General features: G+C 41.3%; 3 protein-coding genes across 7 annotated transcripts in view; all 3 read right to left on the bottom strand.

The window, feature by feature from the left end:
- Positions 1-1,245, bottom strand: part of rinl (Ras and Rab interactor-like) — a 12,252-nt gene extending 11,007 nt beyond the window's left edge. For all 3 annotated transcript variants that reach the window (XM_031860924.1, XM_031860925.1, XM_031860923.1), the window contains exon 1: positions 137-1,245. In XM_031860924.1, coding sequence (XP_031716784.1) covers positions 137-186 — 50 coding nt within the window. In that variant the 5' untranslated portion in view covers positions 187-1,245. The remainder of the gene's footprint in view (positions 1-136) is intronic.
- Positions 1,246-1,342: 97 nt separating this feature from the next.
- On the bottom strand, positions 1,343-7,624 carry sirt2 (sirtuin 2 (silent mating type information regulation 2, homolog) 2 (S. cerevisiae)). Of its 3 annotated transcripts, XM_031860927.1 has the most exons (16): positions 7,096-7,624; positions 6,907-6,953; positions 6,661-6,709; positions 6,288-6,398; positions 6,125-6,166; positions 5,925-6,031; positions 5,484-5,540; positions 5,261-5,329; positions 5,048-5,177; positions 4,907-4,966; positions 4,727-4,782; positions 4,551-4,627; positions 4,262-4,313; positions 4,103-4,170; positions 3,447-3,513; positions 1,343-1,999 (listed from the first exon to the last, which is right to left on the bottom strand). In XM_031860927.1, exons 1-16 carry the CDS (start codon positions 7,109-7,111, stop codon positions 1,856-1,858), a joined length of 1,152 nt encoding a protein of 383 aa, XP_031716787.1. In that variant the 5' UTR covers positions 7,112-7,624; the 3' UTR covers positions 1,343-1,855. The 3 variants fall into 3 exon arrangements, with proteins under 3 accessions (XP_031716787.1, XP_031716786.1, XP_031716788.1); XM_031860926.1 differs by lacking the exon at positions 1,343-1,999 and having other exon boundaries at positions 2,011-3,513; XM_031860928.1 differs by lacking the exons at positions 1,343-1,999; positions 6,907-6,953; positions 7,096-7,624 and having other exon boundaries at positions 2,011-3,513; positions 6,619-6,707.
- Positions 7,625-7,719: 95 nt separating this feature from the next.
- dmac2 (distal membrane arm assembly component 2) lies at positions 7,720-11,104 on the bottom strand. Its single transcript, XM_031860929.1, has 6 exons — positions 11,072-11,104; positions 10,624-10,814; positions 9,946-10,026; positions 9,072-9,211; positions 8,736-8,898; positions 7,720-8,652 (listed from the first exon to the last, which is right to left on the bottom strand). Exons 1-6 carry the CDS (start codon positions 11,087-11,089, stop codon positions 8,481-8,483), a joined length of 765 nt encoding a protein of 254 aa, XP_031716789.1. The 5' UTR covers positions 11,090-11,104; the 3' UTR covers positions 7,720-8,480.
- Positions 11,105-13,904: the final 2,800 nt, after the last annotated feature.

Raw genomic sequence — 13,904 nt, 5'->3', positions numbered from 1 at the left:
AGAAATAAAATGAACTTTTTTGATTTTAGCAAATGGCTGCAATGAAAAACAGAGAAAAATTTAAAGGTCTGAATACTTTCCGTACCCACTGTAAAAACACTTAAAAGCTTATTGTGGTCTGAAAATGGTTACTTACATGTGTCGGGCTGCCTCGTGTATCTTCTCTCCTCTACGCTGTTGGCACATTTCTCCGCATGTTGCAATCTTCTTGAACTCTTCCTTTCTGCAAGATGTTGCTCAAGAGCTCAAAATAGGAAGTTCACATGCTCCTCAAACGTACATCCTCAAGAAGTTTACCGGCGTAACGTGCAGAATGTTTTTCAAAACTCAGCTAACTGTCGTACGGCTGCCGCGCTCTTCTGTCTCTTGCAGGCTTTTAATAAACTTTCAAATTTCATCTGAAACTGTTGAGCTCATGTTTGATCTGCGCCCTCCCCTCCCCTCCAGGCCGGCATGTGGTTAACCCAGCCCTGTGAACAGTGAGAACACACTGCATGAACTCTAAAGTGTGAAATGCTTCACTACCACTCTATGATCATCAATGTTACACATTTTAATCTCGCAGCTCAGGAAGAAATGCAAACACTCCATCAGTCAGCGATGGTAACGTGCAGAAGATATAAATGAGAGAGACTGAGGGGTTTCACTGTCTGGTGTATCTCGTGTACATGCAGGTTGGTATGGTGGCCGCAGATGGTGTTGTTTATTGGTCAGCGTTTCCATAGCAAGTCTCATCACCTTCCTTTTACATGCAGCGGTGCCGCTCTTTCCGTTTCCTGCCAACACCGCAGTCAGCCCAGTGGCAATGACCAACACGGCTGGCATCAAATGAAACTGAAAGGGTGCAAAACCAACTAATAACCTCAATGGTGTTAGCCTGAAGAATTATCTCTTTAGATAAGGTTCTCATCATTTATTCTTTAGTTTTGAGCCATGCTAGCGGCAGATATTGGCAGTTTATTAAAAAAAAAAGAACATTTTCAGCTTTACACTGGTCAACTTTATTGCAAGATTTTTGCATTGCTTTCCAGTATGTTATACAGATGGTAATGTACTTTTTTATTTCATGATGCAACAATTCATGCTTTTTTTTTTTCCAGATAACCCAAATAGTTTCCTATGAAACTACTTAATCACACCTTATTATAGCGATTCTTGTCTTTTAATCCTTCTCGTGTTCCTGCAGCACTTAAAGGTTTAGAATCAACAGCAGAGCTGTTATGTTGTGCATGTACACAGTCTGTTGCTCCATAAGATTAAGAAGATATAAATGTTGCCTCATAAACATTGTGAGAAGAAATGATAGAAGTCAGTTCTAACCGGAGAAGGCGGTGAAAAACAATTTAAAACATTTTAGAAGTTCCACTTAACCTGCCGTTATATTTACAACTACCTCAGCTCTCCTAGCAGGAAGTTCATTCTTTGACACAGTTGATGGTTTGGAGACAATATAGCGAGTCTTGATCACACAGCCGGGCTTTTAGAAGATATTAATTACCTTTCACGCTCTGACATCTGTCAATATCAGCATTACTTCAACACCACCACCCTCTCCTGCAGTAAAATGTGTCCATGCATAGAGTTACCGGCCTCAGAAAGAAATATACAGCTGGAACAGATGTAAGCTAGTGCAACAGAAGGGAAGTAGAAGAACGTCAGTAAGGTGCAAATAAATGATAAACAGAAGCATAAAACCCAGGGACGTCAAGAGTGGGATTGTTCAGAAGAATTAAATGGAATATGAGAGCGTGACACCCAAACAAAAACCCTGGAATCATCATCTTCATCTCCCTTTAAAGGACCCACTCCACACCGACGGCAGCTTTTCTTAGAAAGGGAGCTTTTTAATAAGTTACTACTCCTCCTTCGTGGGCTCTGGTGCCACTGATGCAGCAGAGCTCACCTGGGCGGACTCTCCTTTGCTCTCGCCGGCCTTCTCCTTCTTGTCCTGGCTGTCGATCTTTGCGTGCTCCTGCTTCACCAGCTCCTCCAGCTCCTCCTGGAGGAGGGGGGGAGGGGGGAGTGATTTTAACATGACTCATGCATGGAGAAGTCCGTCCACGGTGGTGGTGACTTGCGACCACAACTTCACACAGGAAAATCATCTGTAGGTTACCTTTACAGTTCAAAAGATCTCACCTTTGTTGCTTCTGCTGCAGTTCTACAAGAACACCACAGGTGCACCTTGCACTACATTGTATATTTAGGCACATGAGTGTGGTTCCAAACAGATGCGTCTAGATGAGAGCTACTGAAGTCCAATAACTAGATATTCTGTGTCTTGATAAATAGACAATATACTAACCAAACTAAAATCATTCGTGTTCAATGAACCTCGAGGAAACAAGGATTAATTTTAAACCCAATTAAATATAAAGTAGCTTTACATTTAGAAAGATTCAATTTAAACCTCTTTAAACGTCAGTTTAATTTGTACTCCAAATCTAGATTCAATTTAATTGCACAAAAAAAACATTAAATTCCAATTTAAAATGTAATCCAGTGTAAACTTTAAACGTAGACTTGAGGCCGTTTAACTGTTTTGCTTGAGATGGATTGAACAAAATAATAATAAGCTCCTCAAAGAAAGTTAAGGGACAGACTCGACCCAGATCAGTTTTATGAGGATGCGGAATCTCTCTCAAGGAACCGGTTCAACAAGGAACCGGTTCAACAAGGAAACGGGAGGATTGGACCAACAGGAATTCTCTTTTTATTGCACTTAATGTGACAAAAGTAGTTTCCTTATTGTGCTGCTGTGCGTTCGTACACGAGATTGTGAAAACATTTTGTGGTCACGTGGTGCAGCATCTCGATTCCGTGAAGTCATTGCGCTCAGCTGTTGACCAAGAAACAGTTTCAGCACGTAGCTCCCGCTAAAGTGTGGTTTTTACTATTCTGTTGTTGAAGATTAAACAAACTGGAGACAACGTGCTGGGAGCTGGAATATACATAACTATTCATTTAATCCTAATTTAAGTTATTTTATCAACACATACAGTTCGGTGTGGTTTACATACAGTAGATGCTCCATTCTCATAATGATCCGTTCGTATGATCATTTAACGCAGCAGGACCTTCTCATGTGCACTTTATACAGTGTGGGAGGAGTCAAATCAGAAAATATGGAATGAAGCTTTAATGATGCTGTGCATCTGTAGTTTGTGTTGCAGGATATGGTGGGAGCTTAAAGTAAATTAAATGAGAGGAATGCAATCAGAGAGGAAATGAGAGGCACAACAACCTAAAACATACCCTCAGAAATTAGATCACTAAACATTAACGAGCCTATATTTTAATATTGGCCTAATTACCTCCTGACTGAAGTGATCACCATACGCTCCAAAGCCATTTGTCCTCAGAATCGCGTGATTGGTTGGTGATAAATAGCTTGTACACAACCTAGAATGAGCGGAGGATCTACGAGAGATGATCGTGTAACTCACCTTCCATCCCAACAGCTCAGCGAGAGCCAAACAGCCGTCATCACACGTACTGATGTGAGCTACGTCTCTGGAGAGAAGAAAGAAAAGGACACCGTGTTGAAACCTGGACAGAGCTCCATGCAGCTTCTTCTTTTCCAGCACTGATGCACATTCCAATATGACAACACTCTCCTCCTGGTTTTCACAAACCGGCATCACCAGAGATGACTCAACAGTTTGTCATTGGTATCGTGAATGAGCAACAATGTTTGTATTTCATGATGACCATCGAGTGATTCAGTAGTAAGTGAATTACCGAGTAACTACAAATATTAAGTATAGCAGAAAAATTGTAGTAAAGCACAAACTAAGTATTTCACTAAATGATCATCATGGACGAAGCGTTTGCACCCTCTGGTGGTACAAAGATGAACTGCATGTTTTACACACAATACACGAACATTATTAATACATCATTTATTACTGATCATTTTGGCTCAGTTGATCAATATTTAAAAACTCTTTATTCTTTCTCCTATTTATCTGATCCAGTGTATTTGATCAGATTCAGATCAGATGTGTATTTCTGCTATCGGATGTAAGTTGTAACGGGAGGACAAAGGTAAAGATGGTAAAACGGTTGCAGAGAAGAAGAAGCAGCAGCATCTCTGTATCACCTGTACGCCTTGTCTGAGTCAAAGTCCATCCCTCCTCCAAAACCCAGCAACCCAAACAGAGGATCGGCCTGCAAGAAATCCAAGAAATACATCGATGACGGAAAGAAAAGAGTTTGGATAAAAGGTCAGGAAACTGTTTGTGGAGGGATGAAGGCTCACCTGCCCGGCCTTCTCCATGTTAATGAGCAGACGGGGGCAACTTTTTGAAACCCTAAATGACAAAGAAACACAGCAGAGAAAATAAATCCACAGTAAGTGTGGTAAATGTGGGTGAGAGGGCGTCTCAGCATCACGCTCAAAAGAAACTGCAACAAAGACTATATCTGGAATCAAGCCTGAATCGTTCATAATGCAGGCAGCTCGACTGCAGTACACTGCCACATTCTGACTGCAGCAGTGTCTATGGTCAGCAGTAGATGTCAGGAACATGGAACTTGATCTGCATTACCTGCCGACGAGACCTGCAAACGGTTGGACCTGCAGAGACGTCCCCATGATGAGGAGGAGATCACAGCGAGGGAAGTCCTGACGGGTAAAGGAAGATGGAGGGGCGGGTTTATTTCTGCAGAGGGGTTACATCACATTCTCTTCAAACATGCACGCAAACCACCACCGTGTGCTCACCATCTTCATTGATGTGAAGAACCGGACGGGTAGACTCTCTCCGAAGAAGACGATATCTAGGGGAAGAGGAGAAAGGGACTTAGAGATACCGAGATGATTGGTGACACAATTATCTAGCAGTCATGTTTGTAAAGTAAGAAAAAGGTTCAGAAAGGTCGGCGGAGACAAAGATCCACTGACCTGGCTTCACCAAACTGCTGCACTTGTCACAGCGAGGAATGTCTTCAGAAAAGATTTGATCTGCAAAGCAAGAGGACGATGTTAAAGTCAAACAACTCAACATTCCCAGGCTCTCTAAAGACCAACACAAGCAAAAGGCACCTCTCATCCAGTCCAGGTCGTACTCCTTGCGGCATGAGAAGCTCACGCAGTGGGATGTGTAGAACGTTCCATGAGCTTCTATCAGATCATCTCCCTCCAGCCCGGCCACACGCTCCAGAGTGTCGATGTTCTGAATGAACATACACATAGAAACGTCGATACAGAAACAGACAGATTAAATATACAGTAAGGGAAGCGGAGACTCTTTCTGACCTGTGTGTAGCAGCGTCTCAGGTGCCCTTTGTCCTTCAGCAGCTTCATGAAGTAGTGACAGATTGTCGGCTACACACCAAAATAAAAAAAAAGTAGTGAGGACAATCACATATAAGGCAGCTGATAGTTTTCTTAAGTAACATTTTCAGCCTGAATATTCAAATATGTTTGAGTTTTCAACACTCAATATGAGACCTACAAGGCAGCAACAAGGGTTTCGTACCTTAAACTGTCCTGGGTACAGCTCCTTGGCCAAGGCAAAGAAAGGCTCTGGATGTTTCTGAGAAAGAAGATGCAGCAACATCTTACATGTTATTGAAGCAACAGTGAAGAGTGTCTCAAATCATAAAGAGCAGGATGGTCTTCAGACGACTGTACAAGTGTATCCTGTGTAGTGTTTTTGTTTCCGAGTTGAGGTTATGAGTTTTTTTCTTAAAAGTGACAACCTAAAAGCGGCATATTCATGGTATTACACCACATGAAAACAAAGGACCAAGAGGCTGACTTCTTAGCTAAATCTTTGATCTTAAATAAACATATAAAGGTTCCATTATTGTGTCTAACAATTTGTCAAAACTGTCAAGGTTTCCTGTGAAAGCTGTTGTAAAGTGTCCTTCACTGGTGTCATTCTTCAAACATTCAAACATAGCAGTCGTTCGCTCACCTTAAAGTAATCTATCTGGAAGATGGCCTCCGGGTAAGGGAGGTTATATTTTAGCAGGTTTGCGTACAGGCCGGTTCCTGGTGAGCGGAAATCAGGGATCCCAGCCGCTGTGGGAGGAAATGATGTGGACAGTTACAGATTAAACTAGTTTGATACTTTAAAAACAATCATTTTGTGATATTTCAAACTGAGATACTCACATGTGGATATTCCTGCCCCAACCATGCAGATGATGTTTTTACCTGTGAGGACGCAGAGATCAATAAATAAGTGCTTTATTACAACAGGCGTGTAAAGCAGTGAATAAATCCACTATGGTCAGCCATTATGAACGAGCTGACCAGAAAGCAGGCAAAGACTCACATTTGCCGCTCTTTATGTACTGCGCCACTCCGTCCAGAGTCAGCTCGTCCAGAACTTTGTCTGCCGAGCCGAGACCCAGGGTGCTGGAGAAGAGGTTACGCAGGAAGTCCACTGAGGGAAACACGAAGATGACGACGCATTCAAGAGTAAACACAGCACTGTGTATGCAGGTAGAAATCAATAACAAGAGACTCAACTTTAAAATAAAATGTATTCATGAATAATAAATGAATGTGCGCAGTGCATCTACAGAATGATGACTGGTGTATGAGACACATCACATTAACAGGGTAATAATAAGACAGATTAACTGAACTGTAAAAGAGCATACATTTCTATTAAAGTTTCAGATGCATCATTGTTTTCCACATACTCTCTGTGTCTCCTGCAGCCTCTTCCCCACTGCTGTCGTCGGATTGGTCCTACAAAAGACACAACACATGACGTGTATATGACATTTAAAGCAGCGACTCTACGGGATGAGCCTGTTGTGAATGGCTGCTCTCTTTAACAGACGACGGCTTTGTTTGGAAAGGCGACCTCATCTAACGTCACTCTCTCTGCTAACACTCACCAGCTAATGTTGGTATCACAACAGCAGATAGAAATAGTTTCTCACCTCTGGTTCAGGCGTAGCCTCCTCTTCTTCTTCTTCTTTAGGAAGTGCTAGAAATGCAAAATGAAATACCACGTCAAACTCAACAAATGCGTCTCAGTGTGACGAGTTAGCATTAAAACTAGCTAGCTAAACTAGCTAGCACCGTCTGACTGAAAGTTGTGATTTAATTTAACAAATCAGACTTCCTACCTGATGCATCAGACATTTATCCTTCTACTGAGTCCCTTCAACCACAAGGGTAAGGATGGCAATTATTTTAAATCCCAGATATTACGAAGTTACGACAGGTATCTACTGCAGCGAGCACTGGGCTGGATCTTCTTGTTGTTGTCCGTCAGAAACACTGTCCGTGTTCCTTGTGACCCAATAGGTTCCTACCACTAATGTCATCCTAAAACTCTAAACTCACAGCGAATAAACACGGATGACATGAGAATTGATAACTTTATCGTAGGCACTAGTACCCAACATGAGGTGTGAAGTAAAATTAGCTCATAACGAGTTCTGTTCACATCAAAACTGGCAACCAAATCATTGCAGATGACATCTTCACATACAAAAGTATCAGTGATTTCTTCATCCACATCCACTCTTCGTCTCCCAGTCTTACTGGTGTGTCTTCATCCCACTGTAGAGTCCGACACTGCAGCAGAACAAGGCTCATACTGGATTACGGGCTTTAGTTTCCTCACATAAGCCTCCACTGTGAAGATTAGAACATCCATGCAGACACACAAAGACGTGTCGCCACATGGTTCTCATTGTCAAACAAGACTTGTGAATTCCTAAAAGGTAGTACATTTGCAATAAACATATTAAAAACTAAAATCTTTATTCTGCACATTTACATTCCAGCAAATAAAACAACATTTACCACATTTACAGACAAAGCTTAATTTCCTTGAAAAAGAGCTGATTTTGCATTTACATCATACATGTGTACAGTCGAGACAACAAGTTGATTCTGGGGTGGAAACAACACGAGCAGACTGTGATGACATGTATTGTATTTTACATTTCAAAGACAAATGATCCAACAAACTTCTTCCACACTTACAGTATTTTTTTTCGTTTTTCGCATGCTCATGTCTAGTTGGACGTTGACAGTGTAAATCAAATACGAGTCTATAACTAGTTCATGCTTTGAAGCTACTTTTACAAAGTGAACAAATGGTGGAATTTCCAGGTCCGTCATGTGATGCCCTATTGGCCCAAAAATACTTTTTCCCATAGACTGAGTAGGGAAAGAGACGTCTGTAACTCAGTGGATATTTCTTTTTAAAAAAGGTAAATACACTTCCCGGTGAGAACACATGATCAGCCCTTATTTAAATCATAAGGTCCTAAAAGTTGTAAAAATCCAGAGATATTTCCTTCGTCCGTTCATATGAATGAGTCCGAGAACAAGGCTGGGAGGCGGGATCAACCAAATTGATCCGAACCAGAAAATAAGCTGTGATGGTTGAATTGCTGCAAGATGTTTTCTCTACATGTCTTTCAGGTTCTCTCTCAGAGGACTCTCTCTTTCCGAACACAGTCTCTTGACTCCTCTGACTCCCGTTCCTGCCCGTTCCCTACCTCCTCTGCCCTTGCTCTTCCATCTCCTCTCCTTCCTCCTGCCTCAGGCTGTGGTCGTAGCCGGTAGCGATGATCTGGCAGTGCGGTAACATCTCCTCCAGCAGGATGACGACCAACCCAGGACTCGAGATCCGAGGGAGGGACGACACGTCCAGACGCCGCAGTCCCCTACCACACACAAAAAGAGAGGAACTTAATACAAATGTACTGTTTTGAAAACACCAACTCGTTGTAAGTGTTTGGATACTTACTTGAGATTCTTGAGTGCGGACAGGCCACCTATAGTGATGTGAGGGCAATGAGAGATGTCCAGTTCCTCCAGAGAGTCCTGGAACACATGGAGCCTGGCCAGGAACCAGTCGTCCACTTCAGGACACCCTCGTACTGACAGAGTCCGCAAAGATTTCTGCCCCTCTGAGAGACGACAAAGCAGATCAAAAACACTGGACACGCCTGCTAAATATAGTAAAAAACAGTGCACGTGTCTGACAGATAGAAAGGTCGGTTACAGTAAAGCAAAAGTGATTTTTAAAAAGGAAATAAATTATCAGAAAAACAAAAAACAAGGCTGATTTGGAGCTCATTACTCAGGTTCCCCAGTCCGCTGTAGTTGATGACCGTGTAGCTCATGTTCACTTCCTCTAGCGGTGTGTCTTTGTGAGTCAAGAAGTCCCAGTTGAATTTGCCTCTCCGGTCTGCACGGAACCAGTCTGACTGGCCAACATACCTGATGATCACATGACAACCGGATCACAGCGGCACATTTCAGACATGGCTATTGAATTGTCATCTCTGCTGCATTATTACAGATTATATACAACAACACGTCACAACGAGACCCCAACGATGCAAAAGAAAACAACTTAATATGATAATAAACGCCAGGAAAAAACTGTTATGGTATGAGTTCCAAGAAGTAAACATTAACCCCCCCCCCCCCCCCATCAATTAGTCAGTCAACAGAAAATTAATAAACTAATCTAATAATTGGTTATTTGTCTTTTTTTTTTTTTTAAAAGGCAAAACTGCAAACAAAGTATTTATAGTGCGAGGGTTTTCTGCTTTTCTGTTTCACATCAGGTACATTCAAAATGTTGAGGCTTTGGACCGTTCGTACAAAACCGAGCATTTCAGGATGCCACCTTGGTAACTTTTGATGGGTATTTTCCACAAGTTTTGGACATGTTATAAACCAAACCGTTAATAGATTGAATTATCTGAATTGGCAAATCAATCAGTGATGAAAATAATAGTTACTTGCAGCCTTGCGTGAAAGCTTCACTGCAGCGTGCTTGCGTGAAATTAGCTCAAACAGGAAAACAAATCAAACCCCTAAACAGGTTCAGCTGTCAGGATAATTTTAAGAGTTGTAATAAAATATTATGTGTGATCAGTATATACTATATATATATATATATATATATGGCAAACAGTAGAGAGACAAGGTAGCAGGGCACTTACCTAAATCCTCCCCTCAGACTCAAGATATAATACGCTGCTGCTATGTCTGCGCCATATAAACCCCGAGTGTAGCCGAAGTATCTGTGAGAGACAAGAAATAAATCAGTGATGGTTAAATATCTACAGTAAATGGACAGCACCTTGTCACACCCATTATTTCTGAGAATTGTACTATTCCTATGAGATGGGCGGATGATACCGAAGCTTGCATAAACTCAATACACTGAGAGAGAGCTTGTGTCAAATGAGACACCACGTGATTGATGGCGCACAAAACTGTAAAACGGCACTGGTGCTTCAGTTTTAAATTTAACTTTATGATCGGCACATTAGCCGGATAAAAAGAGGAGAAAAATTGAGACGTGGTGACGTAGGCTAGAAATACATCACCATACATCGTGTGCTTACAAACTCGTGCAAAATAATTTTTTGACAAAGCATTATTAATTATTTTACTGCAACATGTTGCACAATACCATCTACATACGACGCAGTGCAGCTGATGTAAATATTGCATATTTCATAATATCATGCAGGCCTGTTGAACTTTTACTGCAAACACTCAAGACTAAACACATTTAAAATCAGGAAGGTGTTGCACAAAACTTTGAACTTTTTTCAGCCCAATAGAAAGAAAGCTTCACGATACTACACAAAACAGCCAAAAAGGTTTCTCACGCGTTCCTCCTCTGGATCCCCTTCCTCCTCTGCTGAGACCCCCAGCTGAGGAGCATCTCTACGTCATAGAAACGCTGGGTGAGGAAGAGGAGGAATCTCGTGTGCAGAGGAGGAGAGGACGCCGAGCTCGAGCTCCACGGTCGCCTTGCAACCACAAGGAGAGTCGACCGTTGGCAACATCTGCGTAGAGTCTGTACGGAGAGACACATTCAATACAAACCCAAAATAAAGCTTTAATAGGACGACTAATACAGCGTTACACCGTTAAACTTCAGCTAACAGCTACATGCAGCGTGTTAAAGTCCTCTAGCAGATTACTAACAACACCACACACATTCAGCTTAACGTTATACTGAGCGTGTACTCTGGCGTTTAAAAAGAGCAAGTGAAATATTGTTAAATCTGCTCTAAACTGTAATAATAAGCCAAAATTTGAAGGGTAACTCACCATAAAGAAGGCCGCCATGACAGAGGCGTTCAACGGAAAGTCGTAAAGGACAAACGTTGCAGTTTTGCATTTTAAAAGCAGTTGCTGTTCACCATGTCAGCCGCTAAGTGTCGCTGTACGCACGTCTTTGACGCCGAGCAGAGTAACCTGACCTGACCCAAGAGACACGAATGAGAAGGAGTCTCCCACACCGGTGGAGGAGCACACAAACATCTCTGGTTATTATGGTCGTCGGTAATAAAGGATATAAAAAACAATTCAGAAAGTCTGTGCAATTTTTTTCAGATCATACTGTAATGACCAGGTGGTCATTTTACTTGTTCACATGATCAAAGACAGCAAAATAGAGTTCATTGAAATCATGTTTGGCAGAATTAAGGTGAATCAGTGTCCAACAAGTCAACGTGGAGGTAGTAAAATTAAACTTTAGACATTTAAAAGCACAATGCCTTAAATTATACGAAAAACATCCCCAGTATTAAAACTGAAAACACACGATAGGACCCTGCAACACTCTCAAACTGTCTGACTGACTGCACTACAGGAAGTAATATTGAATAATAACTTTGCATTTATAACCATACGTTTTTACATTTTTCTGGTGTTGCTGAAGGTTCATTTGCATCACTATCAAAACTAATTAAAATGTCATGTTAAGACCCTTAATGTAACAGGGATTGCTCTCCTGTTAGGACACTACATCAGCAACAGCGTGCACCTGGACCAGGAGCTGGACATCCCAGATGAGCGCTGGCTCCAATAGAAATGATTCTGTGTTTTTTCATTTAATCTCAGGATCATTGTGATTTTTTGTGGTTGAAACAAACAAAAATGAGATCTACGTTTGAATGCTTGAGTTGAACACTTCTGCTGCCTGTTTGGTCAGCGGCTGTGACTCCTACAAATCATGTTCATACACTCCTGATTTCTAATGCAAAGACATTTTGTGTGGACTAAATGCAACCCAGATTACACGTTCTTTAAATCAACATGATGAAAGAACTTGTTGATTGGAAGTATCTGCAAAGTTACAAGATGTTTAGTCTACACTGAACATATTTAGTATCGCCCCGTAAGTACAGCACAATACACCTTTTTCATGCATTTTAGAAACAATTACGACTTACTGGAGGTTAAAGAGACACTTTTTTTGTTGACAATATATATATATTAAAAAAAACAAACCAAAACAGATAGAAATAACAAAAAATCAACAAAAATAGAATAATTGTTCAACAACAGCTCAGCAGCTATTATGCAATCAAACTTCATCTTAGCTTTTTCCAAACATATTCTCCTGTTAAACCTGTGTCTTGTCTATGATAGCAATCAGGTTGTGACAATAAAACCTTGAATTTAAGAATATGAATCGACTATAGTTTGCCAGAAGAAGATAAAAACACTGATGTATCACTGCTGAAACATGTTCCCCTAGAATAGATATTTCAGCTCACTCTTGATTGGTGCAGAATAAATCATGCACTAACCAAATCAATCACCTCAAGGTGGCAGCCAACCATTTCAGTCTGCTGTAAGTGTGTGTTGTATTAAATCTCCGGGCCAATTTTCATTCAATTTTCCTCCAAGCACTGTCTGGTCTCCTCTCCACAGGGAGAGAAGACGACTTGAAACTCTGCTCGCATGACAGATGTGTCACTGAAAAACAAGCATACCCACTCTGCTAGTGTCACCATCTCACACACACACACACGCACACACACACACACATGCATACACCTCCCAGAGATCTGGCACTCACAGTGAGCGTGATATGACAGACGGCTCACACCTGCTGGTGAAAACAATTAATAAATGAGATCTCGGCTTTGGTGTGTTTGTAGAGGACCGGCAGAGAAAAGAAGCAGCAGTGGATGGTGAGACAAACAGAGGGGTTCATTGATGTAGTGATCGGTTATGTTCAGTTGGTTCAAACTGCACAACATACTGTCAGAACAAAATGTAAATGTTTTACTGTAAAACCATGAACAATTCTACACACGTATCACATCTAAAAGGAGGGTCACGACATGCTAAATTAATCAGGAAAACTGTTTGCAAGTCATGAGCTGCTTGGTTTTAGTTAGAGAGAATGACAAAAGGGTTAACAAGATGGAGGAAAAGGCAGTGGGAGATTCAAAGTCTGTGTGGTCCGTGTTGGAGCCTGAGCAAATCACAATGGTTGAAGGGTTGAAGGGTTGGTTGAATGAACACATGGACCAATGAAGTTAAGAGTGACTGGCAGAGGGAATGAATGAATCGATAAATGCTGGAATAGATGGATTGCCTACTGGACCAGAATTCTAATGCTCTAACAGCACTGACAGATAGAGAATGTTTGTATTGTCTGTGTATGTGTGTGTGTGTGTGTGTGTGTGTTTCTATGCAGGTACGTTTGTGGGGGCTCACGTGGGTCTCGACTCCGACACTGAAATTGATGATGATCGATTCGGATCCGTTTGAGCTTCAGAGATTAAATATTCTGCACGCAGCTCCGGTTGGACACACCTCAAAACAAATCGATGTTCATCAGGTTGAGATGACAAGTTATTTTTTTAATATCAACCCCCAAGAATATTCATATGTTTAGATCAAAAGCATATCTGTTTGAAATTCACCGTACTGTGTTGTTGTTTCTCTCATATCATTTACATGTGTTTTGATGCACTGTATTCACATCCCCCATATGTTTGTTCACACTCATGAATTTTTGATTGTGTCTTAATGGACCTTTGAAAAACGAACCGTACAGTAGCTTAAAGTCTACAATAGGTGGTTATTTTGTGCCATAAATAGAAATTATTTTCTATTTAATGTTGACATAAGCAGAAGCTTT

This window comes from Anarrhichthys ocellatus, unplaced genomic scaffold, assembly GCF_004355925.1.
Source record: "Anarrhichthys ocellatus isolate YVR2014 unplaced genomic scaffold, GSC_Weel_1.0 scaffold24, whole genome shotgun sequence".
Lineage (NCBI taxonomy): Eukaryota > Metazoa > Chordata > Actinopteri > Perciformes > Anarhichadidae > Anarrhichthys > Anarrhichthys ocellatus.
The sequence above is the reverse complement of the archived record's forward strand: the minus strand, read 5'-3'. Positions and strand labels throughout refer to the sequence as shown.

Excerpts from the sequence above, each read along its gene's own strand:
- sirt2 (XM_031860926.1), bottom strand. Across the intron at positions 5,541-5,924 it reads TCCAGATAGATTACTTTAAG|AAACATCCAGAGCCTTTCTT; the intron begins GTGAGCGAACGA and ends CTTCTTTCTCAG. Across the intron at positions 4,783-4,906 it reads CAGCAGTTTGGTGAAGCCAG|ATATCGTCTTCTTCGGAGAG; the intron begins GTCAGTGGATCT and ends CTCTTCCCCTAG.
- dmac2 (XM_031860929.1), bottom strand. Across the intron at positions 9,212-9,945 it reads AGTCTGAGGGGAGGATTTAG|GTATGTTGGCCAGTCAGACT; the intron begins GTAAGTGCCCTG and ends TGTGATCATCAG. Across the intron at positions 8,899-9,071 it reads CAGCGGACTGGGGAACCTGA|AGGGGCAGAAATCTTTGCGG; the intron begins GTAATGAGCTCC and ends GTCGTCTCTCAG.